This window comes from Terrapene carolina, unplaced genomic scaffold (assembly GCF_002925995.2).
Source record: "Terrapene carolina triunguis isolate 2854851 unplaced genomic scaffold, T_m_triunguis-2.0 Scaffold120, whole genome shotgun sequence".
Classification (NCBI taxonomy): domain Eukaryota; kingdom Metazoa; phylum Chordata; order Testudines; family Emydidae; genus Terrapene; species Terrapene triunguis.
In genome coordinates, this window is record NW_020664471.1 from 4378683 (window position 1) to 4400081 (window position 21399).

The window sequence follows — 21399 nt, forward strand, 5'->3', positions numbered from 1 at the left end:
ATTTGTGTTTTTAATGGTTATAAAGCTTTAATTTTTTTGAATCTCAATGTCTGCTGTCATTAAATAATTATACTGACCCCTTCATTGTCTGACCCACACATCATTTCCCACAGCTGTGAACATTTAAATAGAAAATTTAAATTTAAATAAAAAAAAGGTGAAAACCTGTAATTTCCCAAAAACGTGAACATTTAAATTGATAAAAATAGAAAAAATGCTTAAAAATAACCAATATTATCCATTATAATTATATTTAAAGAATTGAATTCTGCCATGCCTAACTATAATGCAGTCTTTAATCTTATTTAGTATGGCTAAATAGCTCAGTGGTTTGCGCATTGACCTGCTAAACCCAGGGTTGTGAGTTCAATCCTTGAGGGGGCCATTTAGGGAACTGGGGTAAAAATCTGTCTGAGGATTGGTCCTGTTTTGAGCAGGGGGTTGGATTACATGACCTCCTGAACTCCCTCCCAACCCTGATATTCTATGATTCTGTGGCTTAAAACCAACAATGTTAGATGTCCAAATCTAGGCTGGCGATGATGCAGAGCAAATGGCAGAGATACCACTGGGATATGATTATTTGGGACGTTGATTGACCAGTCAATAGTCTGAAGTCTGTTTCTGCAACCACAAATAGAATTGTGTCTGAGGCCTGGTCTACACTAGGCTTTTATGTCGACTTTAGCGCCGTTATATCGAATTAACCCTGCACCCGTCCACACCAGGAAGCCATTTAGTTCGACATAAAGCTCTCTTTAAATCGATTTCTGTAATCCTCCCCAACGAGAGGATTAGCGCTAAATTCGACATGGCCATATCGAATTAGGCTAGGTGTGGATGGAAATCGACGGTAATAGCTCCGGGAGCTATCCCACAGTGCACCACTCTGTTGACGCTCTGGACAGCAGTCCGAGCTCGGATGCTCTGACCAGCCACACCCCCGGGAAAATTTGAATTCATTTTCATTTTCCTGTCTGGGCAGTTTGAATCTCAGTTCCTCTTTGGACATCGAGGGGAGCTCAGCAGCAGTGGCAACTATGCAGAGCTCTCCAGCAGAGATGGCCGTGCAATCTAATAGAAAGAGGGCCCCAGCATGGACTGATCGGGAAGTCTTGGATCTCATCGCAGTGTGGGACGATGAGTCCGTGCTTTCAGAGCTGCGCTCCAAAAGAAGGAATGCTAAGATCTACGAGAAGATCTCCAAAGCCATGGCAGAGAGAGGCTACAGCCGGGATGCAACGCAGTGCCGCGTGAAAATCAAGGAGCTGAGACAAGGCTACCAAAAAACAAAAGAGGCTAACGGACGCTCCGGATCCCAGCCCCACACATCCCGTTTCTACGAGGCACTGCATTCCATCCTGGGAGCGGCCGCCACCACTACCCCACCCCTGACCGTGGACTCCGAGGATGGGATCATGTCCGCGGCCGGTTCCTCGTCGGACATGACAGCGGACGGGGAAGATGAAGAAGGAGATGAGGAGGACGAGGCAGTCGACAGCGCTGGCACCGCTGATTTCCCCGACAGCCAGGAGCTCTTCATCACCCTTACCGAGATCCCGTACCAACCGTCCCCATCCCTTACCCCGGACACAGAATCAGGGGAAGGATCAAGCAGTAAGTGCTGTAAACATGTAAACATTTATTTAAAACAGAACGGTAATATTTATACTATTAACAATGTACATTTATAAAAGTTCTGTAAACTAGTAAAAAAATAATCAGGTACAAAACAGGAATATTTACAAAGGTAACAAATGGGTTTTCATGATTTCTCTGTCTTGGGCTCTTCTCAATTTAGTCCCAAGTGTTTTAAAAAATTTTCACAATGTCCGTTACTCCATGATTCCCAGGCCCAAGACGCTCCACTCCATAGTCCCAGTGCACCTACGCGAAAATCCGGTCAATGTGGCCGGGGATCGACGAGAAATCCTCGTAGGAGAACTCCTCGTAGGTCTCGTGGAGGTAGAGCTCAAGCCTGTTGATCAGGTTCCGGGGTAGGGCGATCTTAGTGGGCCCTCCGTGGTAGCAGACATGCCCCCTCCACGCCACAATCAAGTACTCCGGGATCATGGCCCGACATAGCATGGCGGCATACGGCCCCGGTTTCTGCATGCTTTCCCGCAGCATGCGTTCTCTCTGGGTGTCCGGGATCCTCAGGAGGGTGATGTCGCTCATGACGCCCTGCTTTGAATTAGGGAGGGGAATGTTAGTATTGGGACTGCTTTACAGCCACGCGGTGGAGGGAGAGGGGCAGCATACAGGGATCTTTCCCTGGGACAGCCGCGAGGGGGTGGGACAGGGGCAGAGTTGATGCTGTCCTGATTGCTGGCAGCAGAGACTGGCATTGCTTTCAATGTGAAAGGAGGCCAGTGCTACTGCTGGAGTTTTAAGCAGCCACAAGTCTGCGGCTTACCATTATTGCCCGCTCCAGAAGTTCAGGTCTCCAGCCACAGTTCTCTGAACAGTCCAAGACCTCCGCAAGTCCACAGGCACTGAAGGCGACGGCCGAAAATTCGACCTTGTCCTGAGTGCGCATGTGAGAGGTGCAGTGCATGGTCTTGTTCACAGAGAAAGACTAGGTTCTTTGTATACAATTTCATTTATCTGTCTCAGGAATTCACTCCCTTTTCACAATTCACACAGACACATCTGCGACTGTCTCCCAACCCAGCCTCTCAGCACACTCCCAGAGGCTAGCGCAGATTAGGCGGAGGAAGAAGAAGACTCGTGAAGACATGTTCTCAGAACTAATGGACTGCTCCCGAGCCCAGGCAGCCCAGCAGACACAGTGGAGGGAGAACTTGTCACAAATGCACCGAGCAGTCATGGAACGGGAGGAGAGGTGGCGTCAGGAGGACCAACAGGCTACTGAAAAGCTGCTTGGACTAATGAGGGAGCAAACGGACACGCTCCGGCGCCTTGTGGATGTTCTGCAAGACCGGAGGCAGGAGGACAGAGCCCCGCTGCAGTCTATCTGTAACCGCCCTCACCCGCCACCAAGTCCCACACCACCCTCACCCAAACTCCAAAGAAGGAGGGGCGGCAAGGGCCGTTAAAACTTTCAGTCAACCCCTGCAGACTGCTCTAGCACTAGAAGGCTGACATTCCCCAAAATTTCATAAGTCCTTTCCCACCCACCTCACAGAAGCCCCCGTCCAAGTTTCACACCCCACGTTTCATGTCTGGTTCGCAATAAAATGTTTGTTTCTGTCCATTACTGTTTCAGTCAGGTTCTTTTGAGGGAGAGTCTGTCTGGAGGGGGGGAAAGGGCTTGGTAATTGGGCAGGACAGTGACCTTTAGCAGGGTACAGAGGCGGTGTCAGGTCCAGCATCAGGACACATACACAGTGCAGTCACTGGTTACCCTGGTCAGTCTGGGAGGTGTTTTTCATGTTCTCCATTGAAATAACCAGTCCACCAGTGCGGAGCCTGTCATTCCGGGAGTTTAGAAGCATCATTTGCATCAGAACACTGAACCCGCCCCCCGCCACAGTCTGCGTCCCCGGTTTAAAATATTCCCGCGAAAACAGCAATACAGACAACGCTGTTCATTAACAAAATCGAAATGATTTTATTTTTTGGGAAGGGGAAGGGGGTGAAGGGGGTATGTAACTGGAGAGGATAGTCAAAATGAACTGGGTAAAGAAACGGGGGCAGGTTCAGCTTCTCTGTCCACAAACTGAAAAGTCACTGGTTGCCCTGCTCACTCAGGAACCTAGCTTTCAAAGCCTCCCGGATGCACAGGGCGTCCCGCTGGGATCTTCTAATGGCCCGGCTGTCTGGCTGGACGTAATCAGCAGCCAGGCTATTTGCCTCTAGCTCCCACCCCGCCATAAAGGTCTCCCCCTTGCTCTCACATAGATTGTGGAGCACACAGCAAGCTGCAATAACGATGGGGATATTGGTTTCACTGAGATCACAGCGAGTGAGTAAGCTTCTCCATCTCCCTTTGAGACGGCCAAAAGCACACTCCACCACCATTCTGCACTTGCTGAGACGGTAGTTGAACAGTTCTTTTTCTGTGTCCAGGGCGCCAGTATAGGGCTTCATGAGCCAGGGCATTAGCGGGTAGGCTGGGTCCCCGAGGATGACTGTAGGCATCTCCACATCCCCAAGAGTTATTTTGTGGTCTGGGAAGTAAATACCTTCCTGCAGCCGTCTAAACAGACCAGAGTTCCTGAACACACGAGCGTCATGAACCTTGCCCGGCCATCCGACGTAGATGTTTGTAAACCGTCCCCGATGGTCCACCAGTGCTTGCAGCACCATTGAAAAGTAGCCCTTTCTATTGATGTACTGGCTGGCCTGGTGGTCCGGTCCCAGGATAGGGATGTGAGTCCCATCGATAGCCCCTCCGCAGTTTGGAAATCCCATCGCGGCAAAGCCATCTATGATGACCTGCGCGTTTCCCAGGGTCACTACCTTTGGGAGCAGTACCTTCACGATTGCCTTGGCTACTTGCATGACAACAACCCCCACGGTAGATTTGCCCACACCAAAGTGGTTCGCGACTGACCGGTAGCTGTCCGGCGTTGCAAGCTTCCAGAGGGCTATGGCCACTCGCTTCTGGACAGTGAGGGCTGCTCGCATGCGGGTGTCCTTGCGCTTCAGGGCAGGGGACAGCAACTCACAAAGTTCGAGGAAAGTCCCCTTCCGCATGCGAAAGTTTCGCAGCCACTGGGATTCATCCCAGACCTGAAGCACTATACGGTCCCACCAGTCCGTGCTTGTTTCCCGGGCCCAGAATCGCCGTTCAACAAAATCCACATGCCCCATTGCCACCGTGATGTCCTGGGCGCTGGGGCTCGTGGTTTCTGACAGCTCTGTGCCACTCTCCGACTTCAGGCTCTCACGGCGGTGCCGTAGCCTCCTCGCCCGATTTCTCTGCATCTGCCTCAGGGAAAGGTGTATGATAAGCTGCGAGGTGTTGAGAACGGCCACAAGTGCAGCGATGGTCGCAGCGTGATCCATGATCGCAGTGCTGTGGCGTCCGCGCTGTCACTGACCAGAAAAGTGCGCGAACTGATTTCCCGCCGGCGCTTTCATGGAGGGAGGGAGGGCGTTAGTGACGGACGGATGACGACAAATTTTTTTTACCCAGAAGGCATTGGCGGCTCGACCCAGAATTCCGATGGGCAGCGGGGACTGCGGGAACTGTGGGATAGCTGCCCACAGTGCACCGCTTCCAATATCGACGCTCGCCCCGTTAGTGTGGACTCACAAAGTCGAATTACTGTCCTTAGTGTGTCCTTAGTGTGGACACACACGTTCGACTTTGCAATATCGATTCCACATATTCGATTTAAGTAAAATCGAATTACCCTCGTAGTGTAGACATACCCTAAGTCCCCATTTATGGAGAAGGGATGTGCGGCTGCAATTCAAAGTGGACCATATTTTCCATGGAATTGAAAAGCCATTGGGTTCTTCGGCCGAGTCCTTGATGAGCTGTTTATTCAGGATGTTAGCGTCCTTCCGCCTTCCCTTGTCATTGATCTTCGGGTGGCAAACCGTGAGTCTTCGAGCTTTTGTGCTGCAACCCAAAAAGATTTTCTTGATTTGAATCAGAATGTTGGTGTATTACTTAGATCATCTTGTACTGGGAGACCATTGTTCCCTCGAGTTTGATGGAGCTTTTGAAGAATTCTCAGGTTATAACAAATTTGGGGTGGGTGGATATATGTCAGTATGGGAAGCCATGGTTCTGGTGTTGATTCTACTGTGGCCATAAAAATCCACATAACAATGTTGTGATCATGTAATTAGAGACTGTCTATTCACATACTATTGTTTCCACAGGATCCCTGCCTCATTCAGAGCACAGGGGGACCTGCTTTGTAGATGAATCAGGCAGGGTCTGTAGGACACCTGCCTGATTTGTTTCAGAAATTGGAACATCTGTAGTGAATGAGACCATGAATTGCAGGAGAAGAAAGAAGGGTCTCATCGCTCAGGCAGTTCAATGGTGCCCTGGAGCACTGGATTCTATTCCTGCTTCTGTCACAGAGTTCCTGTGCGAAGCTAGGTGTAAACCAAACTTTGAACAGCTGGTCACTAACTGTGTGTTCCTCATTTTCTGGGTGCCCAACTTGGGACTCTGGAGTCTGTTGAGCACTCACAGCTACAGCTGATGTCTTGGGAGATGTGATTTGAACACATAATGTGCTACATATATAATGCTACATGCTCTGAAATACCAGATTGGGTACCCAAAATTAGTAGATACATTTGCTCTTAATCTCCCTGTGCTTCAGCTCCCCTTCTGTAAATGGGAATAATAATACCTCTTCATCTCTCTAGGATGCTGTGAAAATAAATTCATTAATATTTGTGAAACACTCAGATATGATAGTGATTAGCACCATAGAAAAGCCCATGAGGAAAGTTTTAATTCGGTCTTCAGAGCCATGTTTGAATAGTGTGCAGTAAATCATAGGACTACAGGTTGAACAGCAAGGTGAAAACAAAATATTGACTAGCTGCTCATTAACTGAGCACTGTACATCCTGTGCACTGAATGATCTAGGGATCCTGTGGGAAAAAATAGTATGTGATCATGTAATTAAAGACTGTATCATAATGCATATGCACAAGGGGACTGAATTAAGGTTTTACAGGCAACCTAAGTTCTGGCATTTTCTAACTTCCTAACTGGTGAGTGTTTAACTTTGTTTTTTTAAAAACCTAGGAATTTACACACACAAAACTATTTAAAAACATTATTAAGGTTACAAACTGGAAAACAGAAATTCCGTCATGTGGCATCATATTGACACGTAGTTCATCAGAAGGGTTAGAACCTTTAGATCTGCCTCATTGACATCTGCTACTTGAGCTAATGGAGTAACCGATGGCAGTAGTAAGTTGTAACCCACTGCCTGTGGGCTAGCACTAGAAGGGGATAAGATGCTTTGCCAGAGGGTTACATAGATATTTGCTGACAGTAGAAGAATGGTGAGACTCGGGAATCTTGGGTTCCATTCCAGCCTCTGGGAAAAGTGTGCTCTAGTGAGCACAGAATGTTTTGCTCATTTCCTCCAAGCTTAACCCATTCCACCCTGTCCCAGTTCTCTTTTCTTGTTCCATCCTAGCCAGTCCCCAACTACGATCCACAGGCTTCTGTCAGGGTTCCCTCCCCACTGTGAACTCTAGGGTACAGATGTGGAGACCTGCATGAAAGACCCCCGAAGCTTATCTCTACCAGCTTAGGTTAAAAACTTCCCCAAGGCACAAATTCTTCCTTGTCCTTGGAATGGTATCGCTGCAACCACCAAGTGAGTTAGACAAAGATTTAGGAAAAGGACCACTTGGAGTTCCTGTTTCCCCAAAATATCCCCCAAACCCCTTCACCCCCTTTCCTGGGGAGGCTTGAGAATAATATGCCAACCAGATAGGTTAACAAGGTGGGCACAGAACAGCCCTTGGGTTTTTAGGACACTAAAAACCAATCCAGTTCTTAAAAGCAGAACTTTATTATAAAGAAAAAGTAAAAGAAGCACCTCTGTAAAATCAGGATGGAAGGTAATTTTACAGGGTAATCAGATTCAAAACACAGAGGATTCCCCTCTAGGCAAAACTTTAAAGTTACCAAAAAAACAGGAATAAACCTCCCTCTTAGCCTAGGGAAAATTTATAAGCTAAAACAAAAAATAATATAACGCATTTCCTTCCTATTACTTACAATTTGTAATCTTAGATGCTTAGTTCAGGTATGGCTTTAGGAGATGTATTTTCCCTGCCTTGGTTCCTCGCTGACCCGGAGAGAATACACAAAGAGAACAAAACAAAAACCTTCCCCCACAGATTTGAAAGTATCTTCTCCCCTTATTGGTCCTTTTGGTCAGGTGCCAACCAGATTATTTGAGCTTCTTAACCCTTTACAAGTAAAGGAGGGATTTTATGCTACCCTTAGCTGTATGTTTATCATCCCAGTCTCCTTGCTTAGCCAGCACTAGTCTCCCACTATGGACTTCCTGCATCAGTTCTGGTCTGCTCCCCACCAGTTCCAATCTTTCACCACTCCTAGTGCAAGTCTGCTTGCCCTGCCATTCCCACTTTCTCCTCTACAATCCCCCTGTCTCCCCAATCCAGCCCCAGTTTCCCCCCTCCCAACTGCTCTTCCAATCTATCTCTTTTGCGCAGCCTTGCCTCCAGCTTCCACATTCCCCATCTCCACAGGCTTCCAGTCTTTGGCCCTGGTTCCTCATTTATTCTCAGTGACCAAGTCCCTGCTCCAAAGCAGGGGATGCAAGAACATCTCAAGCAAAGGTTGTCAATGTTTTGTAGCATGGGTAAAACAATGTATTTGTCTATAGCTTCATTCTTGGAGATGGCTGAGCCATTTGGGGGGTTGCCCTGCAGGTGCTGGGGAAGGGCAGCCCGCCTTCTTGGGTGGTAGGCGGGTGGTGGCGCACGGACCAGGACCCCTGCTGGTGCTTGGGGTGAGGGGTCATTGGGGCCGGCAGGCTCCCTACCTGGCTCCGCACTTTCCCCCCCATCCCCTCAGCAGCAGCAGAGTTTGGGTGTGGGAAGGGGGCCGGGAGATGCGGCACAGGATGGGGAGAGGCGGGCTCTTGGTGGGCACTTACCAAAATAATTTTCCAAAATAATTCAGCCTGAGCTAGACACCCAGCATGGGAAATTTCAGCCCAAACAATTAAAGTTTGGCAAAATTATAAGTAAGGCTGCAAGTTTGTCACGGGGGATCACAGAAGTAACAGATTCATAGATTCATAGATTCTAGGACTGGAAGGGACCTCGAGAGGTCATCGAGTCCAGTCCCCTGCCCGCATGGCAGGACCAAATACTGTCTAGACCATCCCTGATAGACATTTATCTAACCTACTCTTAAATATCTCCAGAGATGGAGATTCCACAACCTCCCTAGGCAATTTATTCCAGTGTTTAACCACCCTGACAGTTAGGAACTTTTTCCTAATGTCCAACCTAGACCTCCCTTGCTGCAGTTTAAGCCCATTGCTTCTTGTTCTATCCTTAGAGGCTAAGGTTAACAAGTTTTCTCCCTCCTCCTTATGACACCCTTTTAGATACCTGAAAACTGCTATCATGTCCCCTCTCAGTCTTCTCTTTTCCAAACTAAACAAACCCAATTCTTTCAGCCTTCCTTCATAGGTCATGTTCTCAAGACCTTTAATCATTCTTGTTGCTCTTCTCTGGACCCTTTCCAATTTCTCCACATCTTTCTTGAAATGCGGTACCCAAAACTGGACACAATACTCCAGCTGAGGCCTAACCAGAGCAGACTAGAGCGGAAGAATGACTTCTCGTGTCTTGCTCACAACACACGTGTTAATACATCCCAGAATCACGTTTGCTTTTTTTGCAACAGCATCACACTGTTGACTCATATTTAGCTTGTGGTCCACTATAACCCCTAGATCCCTTTCTGCCGTACTCCTTCCTAGAAAGTCTCTTCCCATTCTGTATGTGTGAAACTGATTTTTTCTTCCTAAGTGGAGCACTTTGCATTTGTCTTCATCCTGTTTAACTCAGACCATTTCTCCAATTTGTCCAGATCATTTTGAATTATGACCCTGTCCTCCAAAGCAGTTGCAATCCCTCCCAGTTTGGTATCATCCGCAAACTTAATAAGCGTACTTTCTATGCCACTATCTTAGTCGTTAATGAAGATATTGAACAGAGCCGGTCCCAAAACAGACCCCTGCAGAACCCCACTCGTTATGCCTTTCCAGCAGGATTGGTAACCATTAATAACAACTCTCTGAGTACGGTTATCCAGCCAGTTATGCACCCACTTTATAGTAGCCCCATCTAAATTGTATTTGCCTAGTTTGTCGATAAGAATATCATGTGAGACCGTATCAAATGCCTTACTAAAGTCTAGGTATACCACATCCACAGCTTCTCCCTTATCCACAAGACTCGTTATCCTATCGAAGAAAGCTATCAGATTGGTTTGACATGATTTGTTCTTTACAAATCCATGCTGGCTGTTCCCTATCACCGTACCACCTTCCAAGTGTTTGCAGATGATTTCCTTAATTACTTGCTCCATTATCTTCCCTGGCACAGAAGTTAAACTAACTGGTCTGTAGTTTCCTGGGTTGTTTTTATTTCCCTTTTTATAGATGGGCACTATATTTGCCCTTTTCCAGTCTTCTGGAATCTCTCCCGTCTCCCATGATTTTCCAAAGATAATAGCTAGAGGCTCAGATACCTCCTCAATTAGCTCCTTGAGTATTCTAGGATGCATTTCATCAGGCCCTGGTGACTTGCAGGCATCTAACTTTTCTAAGTGATTTTTAACTTGTTCTTTTTTTATTTTATCTGCTAAACCTACCCCCTTCCCATTAGCATTCACTACGTTAGGCATTCCTTCAGACTTCTCGGTGAAGACCGAAACAAAGAAGTCATTAAGCATCTCTGCCATTTCCAAGTTTCCTGTTACTGTTTCTCCCTCTTCACTAAGCAGTGGGCCTACCCTGTCTTTGGTCTTCCTCTTGCTTCTAATGTATTGATAAAAAGTCTTCTTGTTTCTCTTTATTCCCATAGCTAGTTTGAGCTCATTTTGTGCCTTTGCCTTTCTAATCTTGCCCCTGCATTCCTGTGTTGTTTGCCTATATTCATCCTTTGTAATCTCTCCTAGTTTCCATTTTTTATATGACTCCTTTTTATTTTTTAGATCATGCAAGATCTCGTGGTTAAGCCAAGGGGGTCTTTTGCCACTTTTTCTATCTTTCCTAACCAGCGGACTTTCTGTGACTTCTGCAGTGGCTGATGTGCCTGGCTCAGAGGCAGCTCAGGCAGCCCCTGCGCCAGGTGCACTGGCCGCTGCTGGGGCAGTCTCGGCCCATTCCCCCTCCCCCGCAGCAGAGTTTGGGTGTGGGAGGGGGCAAGGAATTGGGGCACCGGCCACGGTGAGGTGGGTTCTGGCGGCGCTTACCTGGGGGGCTCCCTGGAAGCGGCGACATCCCCCTCGCTCAGCTGCTAGGCGGAGGCGTGGCCAGGCAGCTCTGCGCGTTGCCTCCTCCCAGAACGCTGGCTTTGCAGCTCCCATTGGCTGGGAACTGCAGCCAATGGGAGCTGCGGGGGTGGTGCCTGTTCACAAGGCGTAGGAAGTCCCAACAGAGGTTGTGCACCCTCCCCTTACACAGGATTTTCCACTCTAAATGTACATTTCTTTGCATATAGTATCTTAGATATTTACCTAATGGGAATGGTTTGAAATTCATCGTAATTCAGTAATGACATGCTATCTTTCTGGTTCCTTCATATTTATTATTACAAAGCACTTTATGAAGGGATGATAATGATGAGATAAACTACCAGATGAGCTTCTTGGAAATGTGATGATTTAAGATGACTCAGCTTTTTGAGCCACAGAATGCTGCTGCAGAAGGAATTTGTATTCCTGTTGTAATCAGGACTAAAATAATCCTGTGGCAAGTGAAGTTTAGGATGATACTGTGCCAGAGCATTGTATTATAATTTACCATTTGACTGTAACATCCCATTTGAGTTACTCCACTTTGCAATTTAAAATGTCGCTTTAATGTTTCCATTTTTTAAATCTACAAAAGAATCCCCCTATGTACAAACATCCTTAGTTCTGGCCGTTATAGTGCTGTTTCATTAGCCAGATGTGTATGTGAACATATTTTTGGTTAATAGTATCATGTCAGATAAACTTTATTCCTAGCTTAAACAAATTTTTCAACTATCAAAACACAGTATTTCTTTGCAAAAACTTCATGTTTATTGGTTTGGTGTGAATGGTTGACAATAAGTCTTTATCTATCCATCCACCTACCCCACACATGAAGGTGTTCATACCATACACACCACATATGAATTGTTCTTGTTCCTATGGGCTTCTCTTAAAGTTTTAAATGATTTCAGAGAGCAATTTTTGGATTAATACACAAATCCTTTGTCTTGAATGCCAGCAACAATGCTGTATGAAAGCCAACCCCACCAGTTATGGTTCTTAATTTGAATGACACCTGGATGCTTTGAAAGCTAATATAAAATCTCTTTTCCTTGAATTCCTTGTAGGTCAACCAGGCCTCCGAGAAGCTATCTCTATGTCCTGTATAACCAATGGAAGTGCAGGAAGCAGAAAAACAAGCCATAGTTCCTCTGTATCAGTTGCCAGAAAAGAGACCCTCTCGTCTGCTGCTAAAAGGTACTTGCTTCTTAAAAAGTTAAATTATACAAAACCACAATAAGGAAGCCCCATTCTGGGTTAATTTTGAAGTTTTCTGATATATACCAATTAAAGAATAGGATTTAGACTCATAGCATACCATTAGAATTCATTACAGCTGGATATATAGAAAGGGGATCACAAATGGAGATCACTTTGGTTTACAGTGTACAATACCTGAAATTAAATTTTCACTAAAAGAGAAAAAAAACATATTTCTAATAGGGATTTTTGTTCCAAAATTGAACAGACAGACATCATGCTTGGACAGACATTCATGCTTTTTAGCATGCACCTAAATTTTTTTATTCTTGAAAGAAAATAAACAACAAATCTGACATCATGGTCTTGAAATAAAATAGCAGATGATACCAAAGTGAAAATTATGAAACAAGTTAGGTGAATTTAGGACAGTGTGTTAATCGGTTCTTTATAACTTTATACATAACATTTCAAACTTAAGAGAGTTCTTATTGCAGGATTTTACAAAACAAATTTGTAAAAATAACATAGCTTGAATTTGCATTTTACTTAGTATCTAATATATATTTTAATTGATTTTTTTCATACAGTGGTTTCAGGAGCCAGCAAAGTGTTTTCTTATTTATTGTTTTCTTCGGGGACTTTTAACCACTCATTTTTCAGCATCTCAGAGGAATGGTTTGTTTCTGCTCCTGTTTGTTGGAGAGAATGAAAGAAAAAGCTGCCACAGATACAGCTATGGAACACAGCACACATAAATGTTTTACCATCTGTTAAATTATATGTGAAAAGTTCTCGGTCTCTGTAGAGTACTGTGCTGACTTCAGTGGATGATTTATAATTAAGTGTGGATTTAAATACTGTGCTACACAATTAGACAGGGATGCAGTATATTTTAGGTATTAACAATATCGTATGTAAACCTAGGCCACTTACCTTTTCTTCTGCCTTTAATTAGTAAAACAGTTAAACAGGAAGAGTGAAGCAGAAAATGTTTAAGGCTCTTTTGAGTACAGAAAGCAGAATTAATTTGCTCTTTCCTGTTCTCAGTTATGTAGTGTATTAGTTTTTAAATGTCTGACTTCCCCTATCCTACAATGAATTGGATACTGAGTGATGTACATCTCTATCTATTGGAAAGCCAGGAGCTGTAAAAGAGAGAGTCACTTTGGAAGGTATATATGAGCTAGCACTTCCCCATTAATCTTGTCCTGGAAGTATGGAGTCCGTGTGGCTGCCCTCTCTTTCATACTTCCTTCCCAGCTTGTCCCTCCCACATCCTGCTCAAAGCAAAAAAAAGGAGACAAGGGAAGAGACTAGCTATGTCAACATAGCTTTTAGTGGAGCCAGACCTAAGGGAAGAAGATGGATGGATGGATGGATGGCCAGAAGGAAGGAAGGAAAAGAGAGTTTGAGAAGAATCAGAGAGAATGTCAGACCCAAGACCTTATGGGGGAAAGAATCACTCCTGCATCTCCTCCCTCCATGTCACCAGGAGCTCTGTGAAATCACTTAGGAGAATCTTGGACATATACCACTTCACCAAGACTACAGATAATCTGGATAAAGGTTCCGTGGGCTCTGTGACACAGCTTGTCCAGATGAGAGATAAGTCAGCTGGTTGCTGTATGATCATACATTTGTTATTGGTTGGGGAGAAAACCCATCTATAGCCTTCCAGGATATTACTCTATGTGGGTATGATCCTAGAAACATACTGGGAAGGCTTCCATGTATCCAGACAGACTGTCTTCTCTGCAGTTTTACTTCCAGGAGTGCTATTAATTTCAGCCTGTCTTCGCATCACAAATTTCTTAGACTACTTGGCTGCCGGTATAGACCAGGCTTCCTAGAATATACCTTAATTAGTAGTTCTTCTGGTGGTGTAAAGGAATCTCCATTTTCTGGATGATTCACTCCTTGTTTCATCACTGGTACAGCAATATTCTTCTGAATCTAAGGTTTACTCACACCAACAGCTCAGGTTTGTATAATTGCAACACAAACTTTTGGGGTTAGAGAATGCCATTCAGGCCCCTTTGCTTTCAGTGCAAATTTTCCCCTTAAAGTGCTCATGCAACATCAACTTGTTGAACTGAGGGCAGTGAAACTAAATCTTATATTTGCACACTGTTACTTAGTGGCCTTCTGGTTCTATTATGATTCAACAGCTGTACAGCAGTGTCTTACATCATCCCACAGGTGGGATGCTAAAAATTGAGCCGTAATTTCAGAAGCACAGCCTGGGATTTTTTAAAGGCACCAAGGGATTTGGGAACCTGGTTCCTTTGAAAACCTGAGCCTGGATAGTCTCAGTGTCGTATATAATTCTGGCTTCTGTTAGGGCAGTCTATTTACAGGGCAAAGATTGGCTCAGCTGAATGGGATTGATCCCAGGGGAATGGCGCCTGAATCTGGAGATTTTCCATTCTGTATGTCAGTATCTGGGTCATCTCTTAGAACTAGCATGCCACCAGGAATTCTGCAAAATCACCCAGATTTTTCTGTTTCTCTATCCCTTTCCTATAGGGAGAGAGTATTTTTGATGAATGGAAGAGGAGAGCTGGGTTACGCTTTCCTGTTCCTTTTCCCAATTCCTTAAATTCTCTGCAAAACCTGACAGGTCAGAGCAAAGGTGATTTTGTTTGACCCCCTCTTAGCCATGTGTACCTTGGTTTTCAGGTCACAGGAATGTTTCTGAAGGACTATAGACATCCTTCGTTAAGGACCGTTTCCCTTTGAACGTTTTGGGGAGATTCAGCCTTCTGGTCTGACTGAAGGCCACGAGTTCCAGATGGAAAGAGCTTGTAGATTGTCAAAAGCAAGTTGGAGGTCACCAGGATCTGAAAAGTGTTCACATTTTGGTGTGGTATAAGGACTGCTCTGCAGATGACTAGATGGCTGGCTGTTCACTCATCAGCCATTGTGGTTTATTTTGGACAGTTTATAAAAGAGTCTGTGGATTAATGTGACACAGTTTCATTTGGACTGTGTGTTCTCCAAAGAATGACTTCAGTTAAATATAACCTTAAAATGTCAGACTTCAGGTAAGATCACATCCTCACTCCAGTCTCTGGTTTGTTGTAGTTTGAGAGAAGAAGAAGAGACAATTCACAAGTTGGAATTACTTTCCAGTAATTACTTTTGTCACAGTTCTCTCTTCCATCCTGCTTTCACTCTCCTCCCCATATACTTCATAACACAACTGTGTGTATTTTGTTGGTTTCTTGACTAGAGAGCTAGGGGAAATGCTTGTTTGTGTGTGTCTTCCTAAGTGACACACACACTCTCTCTCTCTAACTCCTTGCTTCCTGGTAGATGGACTCACTCAGTCTTTGATTCATTGTAGGAAAGGGGAAGAAGAGGTTATGACAAGCATCATTGTTAATAAGTAAATTGACCATACAGGATTGTGAGCACAAAGTAAAGCTTTCATAATTGTAATAAGAGCCTGTTATTTTCTTTAGTGGTAAGACATTGCTAGGGCTTGTTTTTCTGTACTCCATTATCTTGTCAGAGACTTTGGAAAAAGGTGAAAGTTGTTCGAAGTGTTCTTGTTTCCAGTAATGCAAGCTAAACCTAGTGCAAACAAAAAATGGCTTTCAGAGTTCCAGTTGAACAGGGACTTGAGACCACAAGTTTATCTACCAACCCACCAAAAGTCATCATGCTCTTATCTCAGGAGCCAATCACAAGCATAGCTTCACTGAAGGTGAAAAAATACTGTTGCGTGTTCCATAACTGCCTTCAAAACAAGCATATTTCTATTTTAATTTCTCTTCTAGTGACTTCCTTTAAAACAAAATATGCCTTGACAAGTTAAATTGAAGGAAACTCTCAAAAACAAAAAACTTGGGTCTGTGCCCTTTCTTGCTACTTTATGATGTATGACATATCCCCGAATGATTCTTTATAAATATGTATTTTTTTGATATTGAAACCATCAGGAATATCCTGTCTTTTATTCCCTGCTTTTTACTGTAGTTTTCCCCGAAAGGATTCGGAGAAGTGGGTTGGAAACTTTTGAGCCCTTAATTAGTGGGATGAGATGTTGAATCTTGAACAAAGACAGCTTTTTCTCCTACCTGCACTTAGTGAATTTGAATTAAATAGCGACTAACAAAAACAAATGAAACCCAGTGTTTTAGATACTCTGAATAAAAATCATCTCTACTTTCACTTAGAATCAGATTCTGTTTCCATAGTTGGTGCTAGTTTTCCATTCCATCTGGATTCTGTTTCCAGAGTGCCTTTTGGGGGGAAAGGTAGATAGATGAGTCCAGAATTTCTAATTTAGTAAAGGAAGCAGGAAAAAAACACCCTCCTCTTTTTTTCTTTTTCATTTGGAGATAGGGGGAAAAACAACATTTCATCTCTTCTTTGTACCTACTTTGCTGCTCTAGGCTGTATAATCTTTATTTTTTTAATTTGTAGATTACTTTTAACTTGAGAGAGGGAATACCAGACAAAATTAGAGGTGGGAGAATGGTAACCTTTCTTCTTGCTGCTTTTATTTTGTTTTATGGCACGTGAAAAATTTAGTCAGACTTCAAATTGCTGTAACATTTAAGAGTCCACCTTCAGTATAATTAAAGGAAGAAAACATCTATATGCAGCAGAATACTACTACCTTGAGAAGCTCGTCTTGCCATTGTGTGTTTGCTTCAGCATGTCACAGGTAACATGCAGCAATGTACTTGAAATAAGTCACATGACAAGAGTAAATTCTCAGTTAAGTGGGGATTGCATAACTGGTCTTTTAACTCTGATCCTCTCCATATTCTTTAAAGAATGTTATATGGCAAAAATGTATTGTTGGCTGTTTCAGGACTGTATTCTTCTGCTATGGGGAGAAGCCTGCAGGAGTGAAAGATCCCTCCTAGTTTAAACTCTGAGTTTAGGTGAATTCTACTCTCAAAACAGGGAGATTTGAGACACTGTTGAGTTAGAAAACATGGCCTACAAAGTCTCTGGATTCCAGTATGGTGGTCCAGTCCCCTCCTCATCCTCTCTCTTCGCACCAGGAGCATTTGCCCGTAAGGGCACACACTCACACATTTGAGGAGGGGACAGGGGATGCAAAAGAAGATGTTCATTTCCTGTGAAGGGGGAATCATGCTGCCTGGAGAAGCTGCTCCCCCATTATACCCCAACTTATTTCCCCAAGTCCAATAAAGTGCTGACCACTCGAAGGACTTCCCCAGGCTTGGGAAAAGGGTGAGCATTCTACAAAGGCTCTGCTTGCCCTTTCCCATGAATCCGGGGCCCTTCTGCTCCTTGGTGTTGCTTTGCTCCCTTTCATACATCACAGCACAACGGATCATGGGGACCTGAACTAGTGAGGGACATCTACATTAGAGAGTCACATTTTCAAAGAGTGACTGTTAATTTTGTTTGTGCACAAATGTGGTAACTAGCCATCAGTTTGTCACATAAACATGTATGCATGAGCACATGCACAAAACTAGCCATGTTGAGGCTGGGTCCAAATATCAGTGACAGCAATAGGAGTCTTGCTATTGACTTCAGTGGACTTTGGACCAGGCCCTTCATGAATAAGAACATTTTAAAATTGCCACTTAAAATTATTTAAAGGGATTTAAAATGTTAAAACAATAAAGATTATGCTCCATTACATTGTTAAAAGTGAAGGAATTGTAAACTCATAGTTTGTTTACCACAGGTGCTGAAAAAGTGACAGTTTAACCATTTAATATCTGTTATGGCCAAATAGGACCAAAAAAGGTGTACCCAGTAGTTGATTTGGTACATGGCACATTTAGTTAATCCACTTCTGGAGAGACCCATGACCAGTCAATGCATTTTATTGCTGACAATGGAAGGCTTGAAGGCACAAAGCATACACAACAATCTGCAGAGAGAGATACAGCAGAACCTAGGATAGATAACAGTGCATATTTTAAATTGAAAGGAGCTGTGTTCAGCTTTAAATGGGAAGGGGTAAGTGATGAACCTAAACCAGCGAAAAACCTTCGCTACTTTTCCAAGTAATATAATAATATTTCTTAGAACTTGACAGGAAGCTCTCTTCAACTGTTTGATCTTTGCTTTTAGCAAAGTACTTTACTAATAATTTCATTAACAAAACTCAACAACATCAGTAGATAACCACACATTTTCTTATGGTGATTATTCTTTAATGAATTTTGAATTGCTTCTTCCTTCTCTGATAAAATGTGTGCATTTTTTTCACCTTCAATTTATTTGCTTATTCTCTATTGTTCCATCTTATACTTTATTTTACAGCGGTACAGAAAAAAAGGAAAAACCTCAAGGACAGAGAGAAAAAAAAGAGGAAACTCATTCTAATGATCAAAATCCACAAATTCGAGCATCACCTTCTCCCCAGCCCTCCTTACAGACTCTCCAAACACACAGGCAAACTCAAGAAAGCAAGAGCTCTGCTCCAGCTAAAAGGTTTTCACAGTACCAAAGTACAGAGCTAGAAAATGGTTGTAATGATACTAAGAGTCCACATTTAACAGCAAATTTTGAGAAACCAAGATCCAGTTTCACAACTGAGTGCAAAAATCAGTATTTTTTGTGCTGCAAAGTTGCACATAAGATGCATTACAACATTTACCATAAAATAAAGATTAAAAATGCAAATATTTCTTAAAGATGAGAAAAATAGAATGATATCCTGTGTACTTTGCAGTGTCTTAAGACATCCTAATATGATAAAGAGAGATTAATTACAATCTTATTAAATATATATATATATATATATATATATATATATTTAAAACATGCCAAGATGTAATATCTCTGAAAGTATGCTTTAAAGGCATTATGTTAAACATGGCCAACTAAAACTGTGAAGCACGTCTTATACTGTTTACCACATGTCACAATAGCACTTGTCATAAACTAGTATCATTACAACCCTTGACTCGGGTGCCTTTCTTCCCAAACTACTGTTTAACGTGACTGCAGTTTGGATCTTTTGCTTTTTTCTCATATCCCTGCTTGGTTACAGAATGATCGATTTCATCTGATATCTAGGATTCTGATTCTACAGACATGTTTGGGGTCATATTTCTACACCAATGTTAAACAACTGTTTGACCGGGGAAAGGGGAACGGGAGGGATTCGTTTAGGGCCTGATCCTGCAGCCTTGCACATACAGAATTCTTGCTGATTTCAGTGAGAGTTAGGTGCAGAAAACATCTGCAGGATGGTGCTCTTTGATTTTTAAAATTGAATATTTTTCAAATAAACCCATTTTAAAATTTGTAAATGTTCAAGTTCATTACTAGTTTGTTATGATCCATTGTCACCTTTATTATTTTGAAACCTTGGGAAGGTATGGAATTGTTTCTCGGACCACTTGGCATTTTAGAAGACTAAAACAAACTCAATAACAAATGAATTATACTCTCAAATTTGCACTGGTTTACAAAACTATGTTGGCTTGTGTTGCCTGAATTCACAATTCCAATAGAAAATAAAAACAACCCTTTCACTTGACTGATGCATGTTTAACACTCATAAAGGCTGTGTCTCCATGTCTTGCACAAACTCTTACACAATCTAAAGTTGAACTTTGGTTTGTTATTCTCCTGCCTGGCATCTTACTGTAAAGAGACTTCTTGTTCGTGGGTTTAGCATACTAATTTGTTGTGGGGGGAGATGGCTTTTTAGTCTCTCTTAATATTTTAATATGTCTTGTTAACTTGTTTGTCACAGTCTTTTTTCAGCTTCTTGAGATACTGTGGAAATAAGCTTGCCTTTCTAGAGTTGCAGTTTGAATGTTATTCTTGCAAAAAGTATTTTTGACTGGATGAGTTGCAAGGTTGTTGGCAGGGCATCTGCAGAATCATAATTCAGGTTATTTAATAACTGTTATAGCCAGACCAGATTTAAACAAATTTCCTATGATAAAGATATTATACATGAAATTAACTTCAGTGAAACCAGTGACTACAAAACAGTTTTAAACTGCAATTAGCATAAATTTGGCTCCAGCAGGATTGCTGATGTAGTCTATCAGATATTCATGGGTCTAATTTTCCATGATATTGGGCCAAATCCTGCTTGCCTTATTCCTCTCCAGGAAGTCTCACAGAAGTGAATGGAATGTTGTGCATGAACAAAGGAATCAGGATTTTGGACCATTGTTTTGGAGCTATTTGTTTCCAAACGGTCAGTGGCTTACAGGGTTTGGAACTTCCCACCGCAGAACACTTTTTATGGAATTGTGCCCTATCTATGTGCTGACAAAACAGCTCAGCATTCAAAACATTTTATTGTGTTCAATAGCCATAGAATAGAGTTAATAATTTGTGTTGAAAATAGAAATCTTTTCAAAATTTATTTATTTGTTCTTTGAGCTAAACTTTTCTAGCCTTATTAAATTCATTCCACTTATCGTTTTAATTTACTAGCAATGTCACAGAAAGGTAAAAAGTCATCCTTTATTAGGGCCACTTTAAAAATCACAATGAATAGGTCAAACAAATGAATTTTGCAATTGCCTTCCTCAGTTGCTTTCACTCATCTGGTTAGAACTTTTTGACTAATCTTTATTTCTGTTTTCTGGATCAACTTGAAGGAAGTCCTAGCACTGCTTTTGTCTCCTGCTGCTTGATCTGTCAGTTGCATACCAGCACCAGCTATCGTTAGCTCATTAATTTTTAATTTTAAAAGTAAATTTTGTGTTTTTTAGCATAAAGCGAACTTCGACCATTGAAAAATCACATAGCATGTGGGACAACTCAGATGACAGTCGTAATAAACTGTTGAGGGCAGCTTCAACATCAAAACTGATATCAAAAGTGGCAAAAAATGCAGAGAAGTAAGTATTGCAGTTTGTAGCAAAATGGTATCCGCAAATTTTAAGAATAAAAACCCTCTGAAATTAAATTTTTAATTTTATTACATACGCAAATTTATAAACTGTCAGTTTGCATTGTTAATATTTTGTAGATGTTGTCTGCATAATCTGCTATTCACCTCTCTAATGCAAGAAATCTCCAGAGAATCTTAAAATCCCTGCAAAATGTAGATGTATTATTTTAAAGCATGAATATGCTTACACTGCTACATGTTTGGATTTTACAAATTATGCATGCATATTAAGGCCCACTGTCATTCATGTATAAATTTCCCCACTTGGAAATGATTGCCTAGGAAGAAGTACTGCAGATGATCTGGGGGTTATAGTGGATTACAGACTAAATATGCGTCAGTTATGTAACACTGT

At 42.7% G+C, this 21399-nt stretch overlaps 1 protein-coding gene across 3 annotated transcripts in view; it reads left to right on the forward strand.

The window, feature by feature from the left end:
- Positions 1–21399, forward strand: part of EML4 (EMAP like 4) — a 266824-nt gene that overhangs the window by 148673 nt on the left and 96752 nt on the right. For all 3 annotated transcript variants that reach the window (XM_026652568.2, XM_026652569.2, XM_026652567.2), the window contains exons 3-5: positions 12040–12169; positions 18440–18610; positions 20863–20991. In XM_026652568.2, the coding sequence (XP_026508353.1) occupies positions 12040–12169; positions 18440–18610; positions 20863–20991 (430 nt within the window). The remainder of the gene's footprint in view (positions 1–12039; positions 12170–18439; positions 18611–20862; positions 20992–21399) is intronic.